Genomic DNA, 18,765 nt, shown 5'->3' with positions numbered 1-18,765 from the left:
AATATTCAACAAGTCCCACATTTCTGCACTTGCACCTGATGATCATTGCCATTTTGACAATGCTTAGCGTGCTCGACCTTGAGATGAGAGCGGATAAAACGTCGGCGATAATTATTGAGTGGGCTCAAGCGTCACCACATCGATGGAATTACCCCGCCAATTCCCCGGCCGATAGCCATTGCGGAGTGGAGCTTCCCTGAAATCTACTAATTTTGCGATTAAATCTCCGGACTTCGATTTGATATGTTGATGGGCCCACTAAGATCTCATCGACCTCAGGAAAAAAACAACGGAGACAAAGGGAGCAAGAAGCTTATTATTGATCTCGACGAACACAGGTGGCTATCTATAATCAATTGTCTAGGCACTAAGCCAAATGGGGCAAATAGCAAAAAGAATATACACACAAAAGATATGCTATCCATCATAATTAAGTTTTGGATTTGACGTCTTGATTCCATGAGTATGGAGTGCAGAAAGCCTCTGAAAGAAAACTATGTTCTTACTTCTATCTTGTAGTCTAATCTGTCTGTCTCAGCTAGAGGTTCTAGTCCATCCGGTATCTGCAGTCTAGAAATCCGATCCATAGTATCGCACGTGTACCTTGTCGTCCTTCCTCAATCCCCGTGCTATGATGGTGTATACATCATTCGGGAAGACGTCGACGGCATTATCCTCAAACTCAACATCACGGTCATCGGGAACCACGGAGACCACCAAACCCTTGACAGGCGCGTTCGCTCGAATCTCAAGCTTGCCGTCTAGGACTGACACGGACACGCCCGGAGAGGAACACAGAGTGATATATTTGAGTGGTTGAGGCCAATCTGAAGTGCGGGCAATGACATGGCCATCCCGAGTATCCCTCATGATTGCCTGGACGGCTGTCTGGTCATCCACACTCATGTCTTCCACCAACTCGGTGGTGCGGTTGAATAAAAGGGGTTGAACGCCAATGGACTTGTCCTCGCGCAAAACTCCGGTCGCGAGGTCGTACAGCCGGATTTCTATTTGGGCTTGGGCATCCCGCAAGGTTCCGTTCATAGCCCAGACGTCACAGATATAATTCTTGGGGGCAAGATCGTGCGGAGGAGCCAGAATCTGTGGAGGCGGTGACTTGAGCTTCTTGAGCTCTGGTGTTGAGCGGCAAATCCCAAGTGCTAGAGGTGCACTGTCGCGCATTGTCATGAAGTAAGCCATCTTCTTCTCTCCATAGAAGTCAATTATGGCCCAACTCGAGACTGGCCAGCAGTCATTGATCTAAACAAAGTCAATCATCAACCAAGAATAATAAGAATATCAATCTTCACATACCTGCCAGATCAGTTGGCCTCCGCAATATTCTTGACCTGGGCCTTTCCACTGGCGGCGACAGCTTCGAACGGCGAAACTGAGACACTCGCCTTGAATGAGTTGAGTGGCATAGATCCAGCTGTCAAGATCTAACGAGTTGACCCGGAGATTCTCCAAGACATACAGACCCAGTCGGCGTTCTGCGCCGTCTGCTTTGTTGTGCAGATCCAGAACCCGGCTTTGAGGATATCGCTGCGCAGGATCGGTCACATAACGACGGATGGATTTAGCAGCTGGGAAGCCCAGCATGCCAAACTCAGAGACAAAGCGGCCCACAAGCTTGTCCCATAGCTGGTACTTCTCCTGTGAACCATGCCAGACATTCCACTGGTGAATGTCGCCAACGGTCCTGTCGGTCGTACCATCACCACCCCAAGGCGAACTGGGGTGGTAGGGGACACCAGGTGCATATTCAGCCACCACAGCAGGCAGATGAGTTTCGTACAGAGTCCGCGCCGGGAAATTGGTTTCGGTCCAATCGCCTGAATGATCGTCACGATCCCAGGTCAAATTGAGCATCTCTGCAATCTGATAGTCCTCATTATTCCCAGCATAGAGGACGATGGAACAATATTGTCGCAGCCGCTTGACTTGATCTGCGGCTTCTCGTTTCACAGTTGCCGCGAATTCAGGATAGCAAGGGTACTGGGCGCAGGCAAAAGCAAAGTCCTGCCAGACCAGAACTCCCCGTCGATCACACTCCTCATACAGTGCATGATGCTCGTATATACCCCCACCCCAGATACGCAACATATTCTGGTTCGCTTTCAGACATCTATCAACAGCCGAGGCGTAGTCATTAGACGTCATAGCAGTCAGGAAAGAATGACCAGGGATCCAGTTGCTGCCGGAAGCATACACTGGTTTGTTGTTGACTTCGAAGAAGAAAGAGGTGCCTAGTTCACCGTTTAAAGAATGCTGCACCAGGCGCAGACGTCGCATGCCGACGAGTTTCCTGGCACGATTAAGAGGTATCTGATCACGATTCATGATAGCGACATCTACCAAATAGAAAATCTGAGGACCATGACCGACAGGGTACCAGAGTTGTGGCTCATTGATCTCCAACGAGACTGAACCTCGAGATTCCTTCGTGCTAGAGCCGAGAGTTGCCTTTGAATGGAAAACACGCCCATCGGGAGCAGTAACAGTGACATTTGCAGTGACGTCTTGATCCAGAATAGCTTCAAAACTGACATTGACAGACGCACTATGAAGGTCCTCAGATACTCGTGCATCGGCAAAAACATCGACCAAAGTTGAAGCGTAGGATTCGAGTTTGATCTCCCCACATGGTCCGCATGTCATCAACAGAGGTCCCCAGTCCCATCCATAGTGATACTGGGCTTTGCGAACATGAGCTCGAGAATTCTCTCCACTAAAGGCTCTGTAGCTTCCATGCTTTTTCTCCAATTCACGCCCGTAGTGGAGAGCACTCTTGAACACGATGCGAATCGTGTTCAAGCCCGGGCGTAATTTCCCAGTTACATCGACGCGGTGCTGATGAAACATGTTTGTTGATTCCAGGATTTGGTCCTGGTCATTCAGAAAGACGGTGGCTACTGTATCTAAACCTGCGAAAACGAGGTCCTGTCGAGAATGGCTCAAGTCTGCCTCGTACTGGAAGTCGCAGGCATACTCCCAGTCGGCTTCGCCCACCCACTGCACATGGCGCTCGTTTTCGTCGATGAAGGGGTCAGGAATGACTTTTGCATCGATAAGGTCGGTGAAAATCTCCGTGGTCGGTTTGTCGTGCATACACTGATGCCATTCTTCATTGGCTTCGCCGTATTGCCGCCATCTCCAGCCGGAGAGTGTCAAACTGCTCGCAGCAGACATAGCCAAATGCATTAAAAAACAATTCTGGTTTGAAATGATTTGTTTCGAAAAGTTAGAAGGCCGTTCATTTCCAGCCTTTGTATAAATTGCAACGGCACTGCTCCGATAGCCTTCTTGACCTTCCTACTAGAGACGGCTCCGACAAATTTCCCGCCTTTCCCCACACTCCATGCTCCAGGGGGATTAACCTTAAAAAGTTTGGTTGAGCGGGGCTCCAACCCCAGCAGCCTTTAGTCATGGAAGGGCCCGAGCACGCCGCATCTCAGTCAAGGTGTCTTTTCCGAACTTTTCTCCGCCTACGTCGAGAACTAGAACCCGACATCACAAGAAATCGGCTAAAAAAAGATCTCATCCCGAGTGTTTTCCCGTTCCAAATGACCCATGTTCAAATCATGCAACTACTGCAGACACCGGAAGAAGAAGTGTGCCTTGGACGGCCCGTGGGCTAGCCGCTGCACCGAATGCGAGCATCTAGACCTGATCTGCGAGTTCAGTCGGCGTCAGCCGAGTCAGAAGCGTCGTCAAACGTCCCAGCGCATTGCATCAAGAGTCTCAGCTGCGGCAGCAGTATCATCACCGAAGAATCGTTCATGGGCCAGCACGGGAAGCGTCGTATCGGTCGTCAAGGATGGCGATAGCCAGTTGAACTCTGCGGATACCAAATACCCTCAAGGCCAAAAGATTATTTTGAAAGATGAAACGCCACTCGTGCTCGAGTCGACAACGACAAAGTACAGAGAGCACATTCAACCCCTTACACCTTTTTTACCCTCTGAGATGATTCACGAGCTGGATGAGAATTGGGATCTGACGCTACAACAATGTGTCGAGCTAGCTGCTAGGATCTGGTTGCATAGCACGCCCCATGCAGACATATCGCAACAGGCCAGCCATACTCTAAAAACCATAACGCAAAGCGAGATGACGCTGCCATGTCTAGCTGGCGTACTTCTGATGATCCTCCGATTTCCTGTGGAGAATGACTGTATACAGAGGGTAAGTCGTGATCGAGTCATCTTGTTCCTATCTTGTCAGTGCTGACCGTTGTAAGATTTTCGGCACTATCCATGCCTCTTTGCTTATGGGGCAAGACCTACCAGCTCCTATTCTCGCGGGTGCAGTTGTAGCCAACACTTGGCTGCGACTAGTTGGCTCATCGCTGGAGCCTCTCGACATTTCTGAAAATTACCTCATGAACTTCGCCGAATCAGTCGATCACTCTACATTTGCGCATCATTATCTGCGTATTTCGGACCTGGGTCTGCGTCTCGACCAGCTACGGATTCTGGAAGAGCGCGATGGATTTGGACCAGATGCAAAGCTATCGTGGTGTCGCCTTGAGTACGAGTGTTTATTCTGGGCCGTTCAGCTTCCCACGTCGTTACTTGATCTTCGTGATGAGATGCCAGCTCGGCCCGAGGCGATCACAATTCACTCACTCCATAATTTGGTTGTCCTAACATTTTATGCGACTGTTCTGAGTCGCCAAGACACTCTTGGCACCTTGTTGGCCTTACGTCCTGTTCCAGGTGTACTACATTATGTTTGCTCCTTGATCCGATCAGTATTCATCTGTCCGCGAGAAATTCTCATTCACTGGTCTCTCCTGTCGGACATACAGGCTGCAACGGCTCGTATAGTATTACAACTATGGCGTCAAACGCAGTTTGAGAATTTCCAAGGCCTTTTAAACCTTTGGGATGACGCACTTGGCCGCTATCCAGAATTGGCCCAGGAAGTGCGTGACGAGATTGGCCCTGGGCCATGGAATATCGATCAGACGGACGGCTATTCTGTCTTTTGGACATTTCGCGATCTTCGTAGTTTGCATCTGCAAGATGCTTTCCCTCAGCTGGCTGAAGCTACTATGCCCTAGCCGAATACTCTTGTCGATTAAGGATTCCCAAAGAGTAATCAACCATATTATGAGTTTGGTTAAACGGTCTCGATCAAATTTCTTTATCTACTACTCCGGTGATCTACTTCATTCTGAACCCAGCGCCTCGCTTTCTTGCTCTCAGGGCTGGACTTCGGCTGTTGCAACTCCAAGCTCGCTATCTCCTTGTCCATAATACATAAACCATTTCCCCTTGAACTGTACCATCCCTTCGCAGAACACGACTTCATTGACCTGTCCAAGATGCTCGTTCTTTGAAGACACGACAACTGACGGTCGGTCGAGGCGAGCCAGCGGGCCATCTTTAAGATTTTCGAGGTCGATCAACATCTGGCTGATAGAATACTGGTTGAACTTGAAACCAGAAGCACCCTTCGTGGCAACATTGTACACCAGGATCCACCGGCCATCACGGGTCTTGATTGGGGTTGGACCGGGTTCCAAAAGTCGATTCTCCCACTCATGGACACCCCTTGCAAAATACTCGTTGAAGGGCCATGCTTTCCAGTTGATCAAGTCTTCACTCTCAGCCACACAGAGATATGCCTCACCAAAGATCATCATGAATTTTCCGTTTGCCGTCTTTTCTGGGAAGATTGCGCCGGACTTGGAGTGGCCGAAACGCACTTTGATCCGCCCATCCAGAGCGTCGTCGACGTCGATAAAATCTGGGAACAGTGGACTACCCCTCTTCTCCCAGTGTACCAGATCGGTGGATGTTGCGAGGCAGAGTTTTGGCACCTTCAAATCCCACGCGGTATAGGTCATGTAGAAGATGCCGTCGATGCGCACCACACGCGGGTCCTCCACACCACCGCCCATTTCCCATGGCTTGCTCGGCTCCAAAATTGGACGATCCAGACGTGTAAAATTGTAGCCATCCGATGACCACGCTAGACCAATGGTGGACACCTTAGCGGCGTTCTGGGCGCGATAGAGCAGAAAGACCGTGTCGTCCAACACAATTGCGGCAGCATTATAGATGTATGCCGATTCGAATTCGTTCGCCGGGTTTGGAATGAGTAATGGATTGCCAGAGTACTTGGTAAAAGGGCCTAGTGGGAAGATTGGCGCCTTATAGTTGGGATCGCCTTCGCGCGAGGCCGGTGTGACTTTGGGGGGAGTGGAAGAGTACGCTGTGGAAGGCATGGTTTTGAGATTGAAGAAAAGCTGCTATACATCTACTTGGACATGGGAATTTCCTTCAAATATCTATCTGGTCTGGTCTAATTACATCGGAAAAAAGGTCGGCGAGACTGCAACTTCAATCTCTGTTTGCCTGCGACGAATTCTCCGAAAATTGCATGTCCCTCACGACAACCCCGCTCCCGCGTGGGGAAGCGTTACAAATTCAAGGACGGGGACACGGTTTGACTTCCGAGCTAAGACTCTCTTGGCTTGCGAGTTCGGTTCCCCGGATTCCATCGGAGAAACCGTCGGGATTTTATCAGTCAAGCAACATCCCCACATTCAAGATGGCAAAGATATATGAACGGCAACAGCCCCCACTGCGGATCGTCATGAGCATCTGTAACCCCAGAAACCCCTTGCATTATACTTCTATCTTTAGACGATCAGTGGTTCATCGTTTCCATGGCCTCCACTCAGGATGAAAAGTCTCCCGGGGCCGGCTCTGAGCATATCGAGGAGCCTGTCGATGTGTTCCATGCTGTCCGCGGCACTGCTGCCCTGGAAGTATGCACGCGACTAGAGCCGGTTCAGAAACTCAGCAAGCGTATGATTCAACTCTACGCTATCTGTAGCCTGGCCTTCTTGGGGTCGACTATGGGTGGTTACGACGGGTCTTTGATGGGCAATCTGATTGTCATGAAGCCCTTCCAAGATCAATTTGGCGCAAAGATCCTCGGAGTGCAGACTGGCATTATCATGAGCATGTACTCGATCGGTTCCGTGTGTGGTTTGCCTTTCATCGGCCCACTTACTGATACCTGGGGCCGTCGCGTGGGTATCGCCATTGGATGCGTCTTTATCGTCATTGGTACCATCATTGAAGGCGTATCTCATCGTTTGCCTCAATTCCTCGCCGGACGTTTCTTCCTCGGCTTCGGTGGCATTATCTGCAATGTCGCCTGTCCTTCTTACGTCGTCGAGTTCGCCCAGCCGGCCTACCGTGGTGTGATTACTGGATTCTATAACTGCTGCTACTATCTTGGGGCAATCCTGGCCGCTGCAGTTCTGCGCGGCTGCGTTCACTATACGACCAACGCGGCCTGGCTCATTCCCACCTGGCTACAGATGCTCTTCCCAGGCATTCTGCTCGTTGGATGTCTCTGTTTTCCTGAGTCGCCGCGTTGGCTGTACGTTCATGGGCAAGTAGACAAGTGCCGTGAGATTCTCATCAAATATCATGGCAACGACAACCCAGAATCTCTCTACGTGAGACTGGAGATGCATGAATTTGCCGAGGAGCTAGAGCTCGACGGTGCAGACAAGCGCTGGTGGGATTATCGCTCTTTGTTTAACTCTCGGGCGGCCCTTTATCGTGCCATCCTGTGCGCTGTCGCTGTTTCAGCTTTCAGTCAATTGACTGGCCAGTCAGGCGTATCCTATTTCCTGCCTGCCATGCTCAGCACTTCCGGGATCAGCAACACTGACACGGTCCTCGACATTAACCTGGGTATCACACTAGCATCTAGTGCAGCCGCCTGCTTCGGTGCAAGTCAGATGGACCGATTCGGTCGACGCAAGATGTTGATTTCATGCTGTGCTATTCTGACTCTCCTCTGGGGTGGTATGGTTGGTGGCACCGGTGGATATGCTATCTACAAAAGCCATCCCGCTGCCGATGTATCCATCACCTTCATCTTCCTGATCGGCATCGTTTTCTCCGCCGCCTACACACCACTACAAGCACTGTACCCCGTTGAGGTCCTCGCGTTTGACCAGCGTGCCAAGGGAATGGCCCTGCAAAAGTGAGTTCATCAATATGTCCTCATGCCTCGTTTATTTAAACTAATATTTGTTATAGTTTCGCTGGAAACGCAGCAGGCCTGGTCAACCAGTTTGCCCTTCCGATTTCGCTTGATGTGATTGGTTGGAAGACTTACTTTATCTACATGGGAGTGTGCTTTTGCCAGGCTATTTACTACTATATCTTCATGGTGGAGACCAAAGGACATACCCTCGAGGAGCTCAATGAAATCTTCCAGTCACGGAATCCTCGGAGGGCTGCTTCGTTGCAGAAGCAGGAGGTGGATGAGGAGTTTGACAAAGTCCAACGCTTGAAGCAGATGGCCGCACATGACAGGTAAAAGAAATATTGCAGTGCTCATACTAGTTACGGATTAAACCGGACAGGTCAAAGGGAGGGAACTGCTAGCAACCGACTCTAGAGAAATGTATCAGATGCCCTCATTTGACGGAATTGTCTTGTGTCGTTGAAATTTCCTCGAACTTCTAGTAATGTTTGAACCTATCTATCTCCGTAATCTTCTTCGCATTAATCTAGAAGAGGAATTTAGAACACGCTCTGCTTTTAACTTGGCAACAAATGGATTAAAACCATCAGTTTCACCACTTCATCCGCGTACATCCTTCTCTTGGGCTTATCTAAACTTGCTAAAGGATCCATCAATCGTTAATTGGCTCCTTTGAAGACATCGAATTATCTTCCACGGGAAAGTCGCCTAAGCACCTAGCCTTAAATATACTAACAGGCCCAAACCGCGCTAGTCGGCCGGGCCACGTACGCACGATTCTGCCTTGTTATCTAGTGTCCAGTGAAGAAGAAGCTTAAACCTTGTCATCTCGTATTTGAGCTTGGCACAGCCCCTAACCCCACTTATATAGAAGCCTCCTACAACAGCCTCCCCAGACGCAATTCTAAACTGCTTGAACACGTGTGAAGCACAGTTTCCCTTGCTGCTACCTCGTCCACTTGCACCCTCCGCCTCGGCGCTGAATTTCGCCGTCCTCGCAGTCTAGTAGGCACACTCGCCTACTTCCCACGACCGATATGGGCTCTTCATCATCAACATCCAACGATCCCAATAGTCTGGGCAACGCCTATCGTGACCAGGGCAGACTACCCGAAGCAGAAACAATGTACATACAGGCACTGGCCCGGAGAGAGAAGGAACTAGGAGCAGAACACTCCTTGACCCTCGACACCGTCAACAACCTCGGAGTCATCTATTGTAAACAGGGCAAGCTAGACCAGGCATTGCTGATGTATATGCGCGCGCTAGCTGGAAGGACGAACACCCTAGGAGCACATCACTTCCTCACCCTCGAGACTATCACCAACGTTGGGATACTCTATTGCATGCAAGGAAGAATAGGCGAGTCAGAGCACATCTTCAAGGAACTACTAGCTATCAGAGAGGAGTCGCTAGGAGCACATCACATCCTCACCCTCGATACTTTGCAGAATCTCGGAAATGTATATTATGCTCAACGGAAGCTGGAAGAGGCGCGGCATTTGTATATACGGGCGCTAGTTGGGAAAGAGAAGGTACTGGGGCCGAATCATGTCTCCACCCTCGACACTGTCTTCAACCTCGCAAATGTCTATTGTGACCAACGCAAGTATGAACAGGCGGAGCCAATGTATTTACGGGCGCTAACTGGGTCTGGGGAGTTGCTCGGACCAAAGCATCCTTCAACCGTCGAGACAGTCAAGAAGCTTATGAGCGTGTATCGCTTTCAGGGAAGGCCAGACAAGGCAAAGCAGTTGGAGCAGAACTGGCTTCACGTGTGATAATCGGGGGACTGGTGAAATAATTGATATTGAAATTAATTGTACTTAGAGCGAATCTGCCATTAATATCCTCGTAGAGTTGGGATGGATAATTAAGGGGCCAACAATTCTGCTGGCAGAATATCATGGCTGACAATATTTGCACGGTTTGCACCGATTGCCCCACCTGCCACAAACATGGCGTCATGCCATCTCCGCTTACAAAAGGCGGTGGGATTCAAACTACTTTCTGCCGTCACGTCGATCTGAAAGCCACTGTTTTTATCAACCAACAACCCCACACTACTCACTATGGCGTCGACCTCACTACCACCCCGAGCGGGTTCATTGGATCTATCCAAGAAGCTATCAGAGCTACGGTCAAGCAATACTCGCCGATCCCAACCCACATCTTCCCGAGACCCAACCCCGATCACCCCTCCTTTGCCTTCGCCGCCTAACCTGTCCACCCATTCATACTCCCACCCCGTTCGCCGCATCCTATCGCCAAAAGACCATGAGCTCTTCCAATCATCCCCGACGTACAAGCTAGTACTTGCTTTTATCTTCGGTCTATCCGACTCTGTGCGTGGCCGGGCTATCACAGACCTACAAAACAAGCCCGACTCCGATCATATCTCCAAGATCGCCTCAATTGTAGGGCAGCTACAATCGCTGCTAGAGAAGCACCCGGCACTTGACCAGGGTGGTTCACGGTTCGGCAACCCTGCATTCAGAGCTTTCTTCGACGATGTCGCTGCACAGAGCGCCTCATGGCACACCGAGATCCTGGGTCTGACGGACCCCGCGGCAATCGACGAGGCATCAACGTATCTCGTCCAGTCATTGGGTTCGCGGGACCGACTAGATTACGGGTCAGGCCATGAGCTGAATTTCATGATGTGGCTTTTGACCCTCTACCAACTGGGCATGCTTTCGACAACCGATTTCCCTGCCGTTGTATTCAAAGTCTACGTCCAGTACCTGCATCTCATGCGGGACATTCAATCCACATACTACCTCGAGCCGGCAGGATCCCACGGTGTCTGGGGATTGGACGACTACCACTTCCTCCCTTTCCTGTTCGGTGCCAGCCAGCTGGTAGAACACCCATACATCACGCCACTGGGTATTCACAACACGGCCATGTTGGATGAGGAAGGTGACAAGTTCATCTACCTGGATCAGGTCCGATGGGTGGACAGCGTCAAGACCGTCAAGGGTCTCCGCTGGCACAGTCCCATGCTAGATGATATCTCCGGTGCCAAGAACTGGTTCAAGGTGGAGAGCGGTATGAAAAAGATGTTTGTCAAGGAGGTCCTCGGCAAGCTCCCCATCATGCAGCACTTCCTGTTTGGAAGCTTGTTGCCTGCTGCTGAAGGTATGGGCGAGCTTTCCGAGGGTGGCGATGAGGATGGACATGAAGATGGCCAGTGTCATGACCATCCCCATGGCCATACTACTACTGATTACTTTGGTGATTGCTGCGGCATCAAGGTCCCCAGTACTATCGCCGCTGGCGCAGAGATGCGTAAGCGGATGGGTGGGTCGAACCTGCGCCCAATTCCCTTTGATTAAAGCAGCATCGTTGAATTATAGCAGACATTTGTTGGGAATCCAAGAATCATAGAATGATAAGGATATAATAAGCATAAGCTAGCTATGATATTGAAATTACCTTTCAAATTACGCAAACCCAATTATCAAAATAGACCCCTTATTTAGCAACTCCGAACAGGACTCTACGCCAACTTAGTTGAGTACTCAAAATAATTTGATATCCGTGATCTCGACAATTGGAAGATATTCATTCTGTCATTTTGGCCAAAATCGACCAATCTAGGCTTCGGCCAACCTGTCCACCACAGGATATGAGAACCAGACTATTCAAAGATTAGGTAAACTCTGTCTTCATTCTTCCTCATCGACCTCCAATAACAATGGCTCCCTCTCATCCTCGTTACCGTCCTCGTTTTTGAGTCGCCAACCCGCCACAGCGACAAACCCTACGAGCGCAACACCGACGAGAAACCCAGCAATTACCAGGGCCACATTGATGGGAACTGGGTTCCCATTAAAAGGTCCATGGGTTAATGAATCCAGCCAGTATTGAGAGAAATTAACCAATCCAGAGAGGCAAATGATCGTTCCATAGACACGACCAAAAGTTGCGAAGCCAAAGACCTTAGTTGCGTAGTCACTAAATTTCGAGTCAGTATATTTTGGGAAATGAAAATTGGAATATAAACTTACGACATGGCTGAATAATAGAGTGGTCGGAGAAGGACGAAAAGTAGGATGGTCAAATATCCCGCCCACATGGCCGGGATAGAGTTCAGAACGCCGATGATCGTGGTGAAAGCCACGATAATACTGAGCGTCGCTGGTACACTCAGCCGGTCCAGCAATCCCCCAATAACAGGTGTGAACAAAATACCACCGACGGGTAGTGCAACGTCGAAGAAGTCATTAATCTGTTCGGCGTCCTCGACGGAACCAAGCATGTACTCGTACTGTGATCGAATCGTTGCAATGAAATAATTCATGCGCACCATTTGAATGATAGTCATCAGAGTGATCAAAATGAACCACGGGGTCATCATCTGCCGGTGAGCTGGCAGTCCATGCAATACACCCCAGACTTGACTGGTTTTTTGACGATCTTCCTCGCGCTCGGCTCGTTGCTGTCTCTCATCTTCGTCGCCGAGGACTTCATTGATGTTCTTGATTATCTTCTGCCGCTTTTGGGCGCGCTTGCTACGCACGCGCCGTAGCTCCCTCTGGCTGTCAATTTCATGGTCAGAATCATGCACATCACGAGTGGGATCTTCGGCCTTTTCAATCTGAGTTTCCAATCGAAGTGTTGAGTAGTAGTCACGCTTTGGCATGAAGGATAGAAATGCGAGGATAATCAACACTGGGATGGCCAAGTAACCCAGGAAGAATTTATCTGGGGTAAATGTCCGAGATGAAGCCTCGTAAACAAGCCGATAAAGGAGGAATACAGCAGCAGAAGCATCGAATGCTCCTGTCACTAGCGCAACGATAGAGCCTGCATATTTTGGAAATGCATTTGCAATTTGAAATGACGGAACGAAGATGAAAGTTCCACCAAATGCTAGAAAGAAGTTGCCAGCGACGAAGCCTTGGAATTTTGGCCAAAGGAAGGTGAATGACATGAACAGGCTGCCCACGGCAAGGAGCACACTACCAATAAGGCCACAAATTTGCGACCCATAGTGGTCGAGAATCGTCCCGACAGGCAATGCCGAGACGTTCGCCGTGATGGACGCAATGGTAAAACAAAGGTTGAGTCTGTAGTCTGTTAGAGAGACAATCTGGCTGAGGAGAGGAAACGTACCTCAAGTCCTGCTGGACACAAAGTTCAACCCCTTCTTGCAGCTCTTCATCGGTACATTGATCATAATAAAGACCCTCCTCTATCAGCACAGGTTTCAGAGCTGCATATCCAAACAGAATACCCGACGCGACCCAGCATGCCAGAATGGTGAAGATGACCTGCGCTTTACAAGATCATTCAGTAAAGTTGGTTTACACGGACGGTCACCGCACATACTCAATCTTTTGACAGCAGAAACCTTGTAGGCGGGAGTTGCCGGTGGCTGCTCCTCAACCGGAACAGGTTGACTTGGTGCCTGTAACACATCGTAGCTGATCTTGCGTGCAATAGGCCTGAAGTCCTCATCAATTTCAACTTCCGGATCGTGGTCAACACCCTCGAGGGCGGAAACATGCTGCACAAGCGACATTTCTCGCTATGATGAGCTGGAGGAATTGTTGAAGGTGAGGTGATACTTGGACAATCTCCAATACCTCCACCTTGGCAGATGGGTCCTTCCATAGATGGCAGCGCAAATGTTTATATGGATGACTAAGTTTTTATGACGTCATTTAGAGCAAGCTCAGAAAGATTTCAAATTCTACAGTGTACCACGAATTACATGTGATATGCTTTAAAAGAAATAAAGAGCAAATATATTTGAGTTCAAAGTCATTGGAAGTTCATTCTTGTCGCGCCAAGAAACAGGTTCAGCCATCAGTGCAAGCCATACTTGAAAACTTGTAATACCACACCACGTCATGCAATATACAGCTTGAAGATTAATATCATGATTGTAAACGCTAGGGTAATTTTAGGTAAACGATGATGTTAGGTTGAATTACAGTGTGGTCTTGACACAAGCATCCAACAGGAGGTGGAAGTTAAGACGTTTCTGGCGGATTCGGAGTGGTGAAGAATTACTGATGAATATCCATCATCGAGTGCATTTTGTTCTAATCATGTAAGATACTCAGGAATCATGCCACATCTTTGACACTACAAATGCTATAGAGCATTCATTTCCACGATGCCATTTCACTGCATTGACGAAATGATATGTCTCTCTTTCTCATCACGTGACTTGTAGAATCTTGGAGAAGCGTCTGTTCCGATCTAGAAGCTACTGGAGACATCTAGTAGGAATATGTAACATCTAGCATCCGATCGTAAACTCGAACACTATGGCACAAATACTAATCATTATATGTGGCGATAGTCTACCACTGATCTATAAAAGACCCCTCATCACCCTGTCTACTAACATTCCCAGATCAAATCAAACACAAAGCAAAGCTCTAAGCTACAAACCGTCCAAAACATCAACATCCTCATTCATCCTTCAATCAACCAACTCAACAAAACCACAATGTCTCTCTTCCGCACCAGCTTCCCTGCTGCGGGCGACTTCGCCCCTCTCTTCCGTCTCCTAGACGACTACGACAACCACCGAAGCAGCAGCCACTCCACAATGCGCAGCTTCGCCCCCAAATTCGACGTCCGCGAAAGCGAGACCTCTTTCCACCTGGACGGCGAACTGCCCGGCATTTCCCAGGAAGACATCAATATTGAATTCACCGATCTACAGACTCTGGTTGTAAAGGGTCGCACTGAACGCGAGTACCACATCAAACCCACAGAGCAGTCTGGTGATAACCAGGCCGTTGAAGCTACGGAGAAGTCTTCGAAGCACTCCGAGGCTGATCATCACTACTGGGCTAGTGAGCGGACTGTCGGGGAATTCTCGCGCACTTTCTCGTTCCCGATTCGGGTTGACCAGGACAATGTCAAGGCTAGTCTGAAGAATGGTATTCTCTCTGTGGTGGTGCCTAAGGCTACTGCCTCGGCCGCGAAGAAGATTACCATTGAGTAAGACTCGGGCTTGAACATGGCCTTTTGATATCATTTGTCATGAGGCTATTATTTCACCCTCACCCGCGAGGCTTATGAGAATATGATACTTGGCGCCTGTTTTGTACTTTTACTGATGGAAGTATAACGTTACTTTCCTGCATGGTGTGGGTGGCTTAATGGCTGTACTTTCTTATTTCGAGAAATTTTTGCAGATAAAATCATCTACTTCAATAATAATATTCTATTTACAACAAATAAGTCCGAATGGGCTTCTTTCCATGTATCCCATTTCCAAGGATTCTATACCGAATATATATATACAGCCGAGATCAATCAGGTCGCCTAAAGCTATCTAGACTCGGCCATGTGAGAATTAGTATGATAAAAACTCATTCAATAACAAAGAAAATCAAATCATACCGTAGAATCCTGCTCTTCCAAATTCCATCAATAGTAGAAAACAATAACCACGGCTACACAGCCTTACAGGGCAGTGAAATCAACCCCCTTAGTAATTACCACCCACCAGTCACAACCTAGATCCCCTCGGAGAAAAGTGGCAAAAAAAGAAACACCCTCTTCCCCTCTTACTCCGCACCGCCTTCCACCAGTCCCAGTACAGTTCTCCATATACCCCCATCTCCCTTTCCCCCACGGCCACCATGGCGCCAGACGAATACTCCACTGGCGGGGGTGGCAAGCTCAAGCTCAAGGGCAGCAAAGTGAGCGACGGGCGGGTCGACAAGAAAAAGAAGAAGAAGGCGAAGAAAGAGAAAGACGCGCAAGGCGACCAAGCTGAACAGGCTCAACGGGCCCAGCGGCAGGGGTCAGGTGAGGCTGATGCTGAACTCCAGCGGGATGGTTCCCGGGAACGAGATGAGGAGGTTGGGTCTTCGGCGAAGACGGAGGCTGAGAGGAAGTATGAGGAGGTTAGAAGGAAACGGGTATGTTGTTCTCCTGGTTGTTTTGCTTTGCTATTCTTTTGGTGGTGTTTCGGATGGCGCTTGGTTTTTTAGTCTGGAGCTAATTTTGATTTTAGTTGCATGAGCGGCTCCAGAAGGAAGGTATCAAGTCACACAAGGAACGTGTGGAGGAGTTGAACAAGTACCTCAGCCGGCTGAGTGAGCATCATGATATGTACGTGTACCCCCGTTTCACTCGAGTCATCACCCTCAAGTCATGTTTCCCCCGTTGCCTTGTAGCTGAAGCTGACCCATTTCTATAGGCCGAAGATCGGACCTGGTTAAGGCATGAAGGAGGGTCCCGTGACTGGAAAGGGGACCCTGGAAGAGTTCAGTCAGGAGGACTATTTCGCATGAAGAACTTAGAAATCCCACTTAATGTACTTGTATCATATGATTACGCCCCAGAATCAAGAAAGCTACGAATGGAAAAGCATCACAATTAATATGGTATATTCATGTAAATTCGAATTCCAATCGGCGAGCACAAAATAAGAAATAATGCCCCAAGGGAGTCCCGTGGGATCTCTATGTAGCAGCCCCGAAAGTCAGAGACAGGAAAAAAAACGAGGAGCAGATAAAAAGGACCAGGCAAACAGGATGCAAAACCATAAATCCCCAGATAGATCAACCATAATCAATCACGAGAATGGAACAAGTAAACGCCGTGTAGATGGTGGCATACCTCCCGACAAAGGAAAAAAAAACAGAATGACTCAGTCAAGAGACATGGACAGATAAGAAGAAACCGGGTAGCCAAAAACCAGGCTACCTGAACACCCCTGACAATAAAAAGGAGAGAACAAGAAATCAAAAGAAGTCAACACCGCGCTAAGTCCAACCGGCTAAATGGCACCAGCCCACTGCCGGGGAAGGCGTGAGACGGAGAGAGAGAGGGGTAGAAAAGAATCTCCGAAACCCTGAATCAGAAATCCCTCAGGAAGAACCCCTCATACACCCTTGACCACCACCGTCCGCTCGCTATTCAACTTGTCTGCATTGCGGGCATGCGACTCCTTCTTGCAGTCCTCCAGACCAGAACAGGAATGGGCCTCGAGCATACGGTGCTTGGAACAGAAGTGGCCGTGGCAAAAGCTGCAGTCACCGACGATCCGCTGGGCGGCTTCCTTGCACTCCTTGAAATTGCAACGGGGCTTGCGAGGTGCCATGGTTGTAGTTGGTTGAGGAGTTGGCGGAAGAGACGGTGATTGAGTTATGGAATGCCGAGAATTGAGGTCGACCGGTGATGAAGCGACGCGGAGGAAGAGAGAGAAGGTTGCTGGACTGCGGACTGCTTCAGGAGCCGGGTGGGTTTGAGATAAGCGCCGCGGACGGGAGGATGGGAGGCGTGCGGAGAAGGGCGAGAGTGCTGATAACAGATAGAGATCGGGATCCGCAGGAATGGAGAGAAGCGGGATGGGATGGAGCTATAGGAGGGAGAGAGGTGAGAGAGAGGAAGGTTGTTGGTCGAGAAATTTAAGGGGTTTAAAAGGAGGAGAATTGGGTGAGGAGAGAAGAGAAGAGAGGAGGAGGAGGAGAAAGCGTTGGACGTTGGGGGAAGTAGATGATGTAAAGGCGTAAAGGGGGGGGGGAAGAGGTGGTACTCCGAAGGGGGCAGGACGGGGGCCACGTATAGTATATATATAGACCCCGGGATCGGAACGGACGGGAGCAAAGAAGAAACAGGCAGTGAAAAAGTCAAAAGTGGAAAGCCAAAAAACCAAAAAAGACTAAGAAGCCAGAAAGCCTAGAGGCCGGATCCAGGGTTTCAAAGGGGAAAGGATTAGTTAGGTATAGGATGAAAGACTGGTCGGCTGAGTCAGTAGGGTGAGGCGAACTACCGTAAAGACCTGAGGCTAACGGAGATAGTTCGCTGGGAAGTACATCATCTACCAAGTAACTGCCAGTATACTTACAGTACTACAGTACTACGGAGTACTATTACTACTGAAATGTCCGTAGTCTACCAGTACTCCGTTCAGTACTCCTTCAATACCATCAAAGTCCTGGGGGAGTGACGGAATCAGCCACGGCGTGGAGGCGAGCGGGTCTCTTCCCAGAAGGTTCGATAGGCTCCATTTTTTTCTTTTAATTTCTGGCTTTGATTTTCGGCTTTTATTGCGGTAGGATCGTTAGTAATCATTCACCATTTTCAATCATTCAATTACTATCGGGGAACATTTTAGTCGGGTCATTGTCAATCTCCTTAATAAAATCTCATATTGGCTAACTAATTCAAATTGTTGATTTCTAATTACTGGCAATTGTCTTTTAAATCAGTTCTACGGTGACGCCTCCCCTCTCTGGGGGGTCTCGTCTACCGTGTCTCTACCAAACTTCGGGGTGGCGCCTCACACGTATACTACATCCTCTCCAAGATAGTGGGCTATAGGGTACGCCGGAGGACTCTACTGTAAATGGGGAAACCATATGTAAGAAGCTCCTCTAGTGGACCTACTAGTTCCCTATCTCGCCATCTCATCATCTCACCATCTCGCCATTTCTGACATGCTTAACCCCCCTTTTTGCGCTATCTGCGTCTCTTTCTTGCACGCGACCCGCCAGGGCTGATCGGGTCTAGTGATCGGAATGCGGCCATCGGTCCGTGCGGGTGCTGGGTTGGGCCTGCTGAGTAGCCTGAGTCGGTTATCCTGCGCCTGAAGGGCTCCAGGCTGAGAGGCCCAGCGGTACATCAGTGTAGAGTCATAGTGGATATTGTACAGGAGACTGTACTCCGAAGTGGGACATTGCTGGAGCCCATAACCCACTTTACAGTAGTAGTCTCCTCACTAACGGTGACTAGTGGAGCGGGAGGCGATCG

General features: G+C 49.3%; 10 protein-coding genes across 10 annotated transcripts; 6 read left to right on the top strand and 4 right to left on the bottom strand.

Moving 5' to 3' along the window:
• Positions 1-570: 570 nt before the first annotated feature.
• Positions 571-3,204, bottom strand: N7496_011980 (uncharacterized protein; the record flags this gene model as incomplete). The annotated part of the gene is made up of 2 exons (XM_056704893.1): positions 571-1,260; positions 1,315-3,204. 2 exons carry the CDS (start codon positions 3,202-3,204, stop codon positions 571-573), a joined length of 2,580 nt encoding a protein of 859 aa, XP_056550853.1.
• A 369-nt stretch (positions 3,205-3,573) lies between these two features.
• Positions 3,574-5,068, top strand: N7496_011979 (Zn(II)2Cys6 transcription factor domain-containing protein; the record flags this gene model as incomplete). Its single annotated transcript, XM_056704892.1, has 2 exons — positions 3,574-4,188; positions 4,244-5,068. The coding sequence occupies 2 exons, from the start codon at positions 3,574-3,576 to the stop codon at positions 5,066-5,068; spliced, it is 1,440 nt and encodes a 479-aa protein (XP_056550852.1).
• A 141-nt stretch (positions 5,069-5,209) lies between these two features.
• N7496_011978 (glycoside hydrolase family 130 protein) lies at positions 5,210-6,238 on the bottom strand (the record flags this gene model as incomplete). Its single annotated transcript, XM_056704891.1, has 1 exon — positions 5,210-6,238. The coding sequence occupies one exon, from the start codon at positions 6,236-6,238 to the stop codon at positions 5,210-5,212; it is 1,029 nt and encodes a 342-aa protein (XP_056550851.1).
• A 444-nt stretch (positions 6,239-6,682) lies between these two features.
• N7496_011977 (uncharacterized protein) lies at positions 6,683-8,361 on the top strand (the record flags this gene model as incomplete). The annotated part of the gene is made up of 2 exons (XM_056704890.1): positions 6,683-8,022; positions 8,079-8,361. 2 exons carry the CDS (start codon positions 6,683-6,685, stop codon positions 8,359-8,361), a joined length of 1,623 nt encoding a protein of 540 aa, XP_056550850.1.
• Positions 8,362-9,065: 704 nt separating this feature from the next.
• N7496_011976 (uncharacterized protein) lies at positions 9,066-9,809 on the top strand (the record flags this gene model as incomplete). Its single annotated transcript, XM_056704889.1, has 1 exon — positions 9,066-9,809. The coding sequence occupies one exon, from the start codon at positions 9,066-9,068 to the stop codon at positions 9,807-9,809; it is 744 nt and encodes a 247-aa protein (XP_056550849.1).
• Positions 9,810-10,100: 291 nt separating this feature from the next.
• N7496_011975 (serine/threonine-protein phosphatase 2A activator) lies at positions 10,101-11,366 on the top strand (the record flags this gene model as incomplete). Its single annotated transcript, XM_056704888.1, has 1 exon — positions 10,101-11,366. The coding sequence occupies one exon, from the start codon at positions 10,101-10,103 to the stop codon at positions 11,364-11,366; it is 1,266 nt and encodes a 421-aa protein (XP_056550848.1).
• A 333-nt stretch (positions 11,367-11,699) lies between these two features.
• Positions 11,700-13,558, bottom strand: N7496_011974 (uncharacterized protein; the record flags this gene model as incomplete). The annotated part of the gene is made up of 4 exons (XM_056704887.1): positions 11,700-11,988; positions 12,042-13,103; positions 13,150-13,312; positions 13,366-13,558. The coding sequence occupies 4 exons, from the start codon at positions 13,556-13,558 to the stop codon at positions 11,700-11,702; spliced, it is 1,707 nt and encodes a 568-aa protein (XP_056550847.1).
• Positions 13,559-14,497: 939 nt separating this feature from the next.
• Positions 14,498-15,001, top strand: N7496_011973 (Hsp20/alpha crystallin family protein; the record flags this gene model as incomplete). The annotated part of the gene is made up of 1 exon (XM_056704886.1): positions 14,498-15,001. One exon carries the CDS (start codon positions 14,498-14,500, stop codon positions 14,999-15,001), a length of 504 nt encoding a protein of 167 aa, XP_056550846.1.
• Positions 15,002-15,644: 643 nt separating this feature from the next.
• Positions 15,645-16,229, top strand: N7496_011972 (uncharacterized protein; the record flags this gene model as incomplete). The annotated part of the gene is made up of 3 exons (XM_056704885.1): positions 15,645-15,926; positions 16,022-16,119; positions 16,208-16,229. 3 exons carry the CDS (start codon positions 15,645-15,647, stop codon positions 16,227-16,229), a joined length of 402 nt encoding a protein of 133 aa, XP_056550845.1.
• A 665-nt stretch (positions 16,230-16,894) lies between these two features.
• N7496_011971 (AN1-type zinc finger protein TMC1) lies at positions 16,895-17,113 on the bottom strand (the record flags this gene model as incomplete). Its single annotated transcript, XM_056704884.1, has 1 exon — positions 16,895-17,113. The coding sequence occupies one exon, from the start codon at positions 17,111-17,113 to the stop codon at positions 16,895-16,897; it is 219 nt and encodes a 72-aa protein (XP_056550844.1).
• Between the last annotated feature and the right edge of the window lie 1,652 nt (positions 17,114-18,765).

This window comes from Penicillium cataractarum, assembly GCF_028827025.1.
Source record: "Penicillium cataractarum strain IBT 29864 chromosome Unknown utg000009l, whole genome shotgun sequence".
Taxonomy (NCBI): Eukaryota; Fungi; Ascomycota; class Eurotiomycetes; order Eurotiales; family Aspergillaceae; genus Penicillium; species Penicillium cataractarum.
This window is presented reverse-complemented; position numbering and strand designations above follow the sequence as displayed.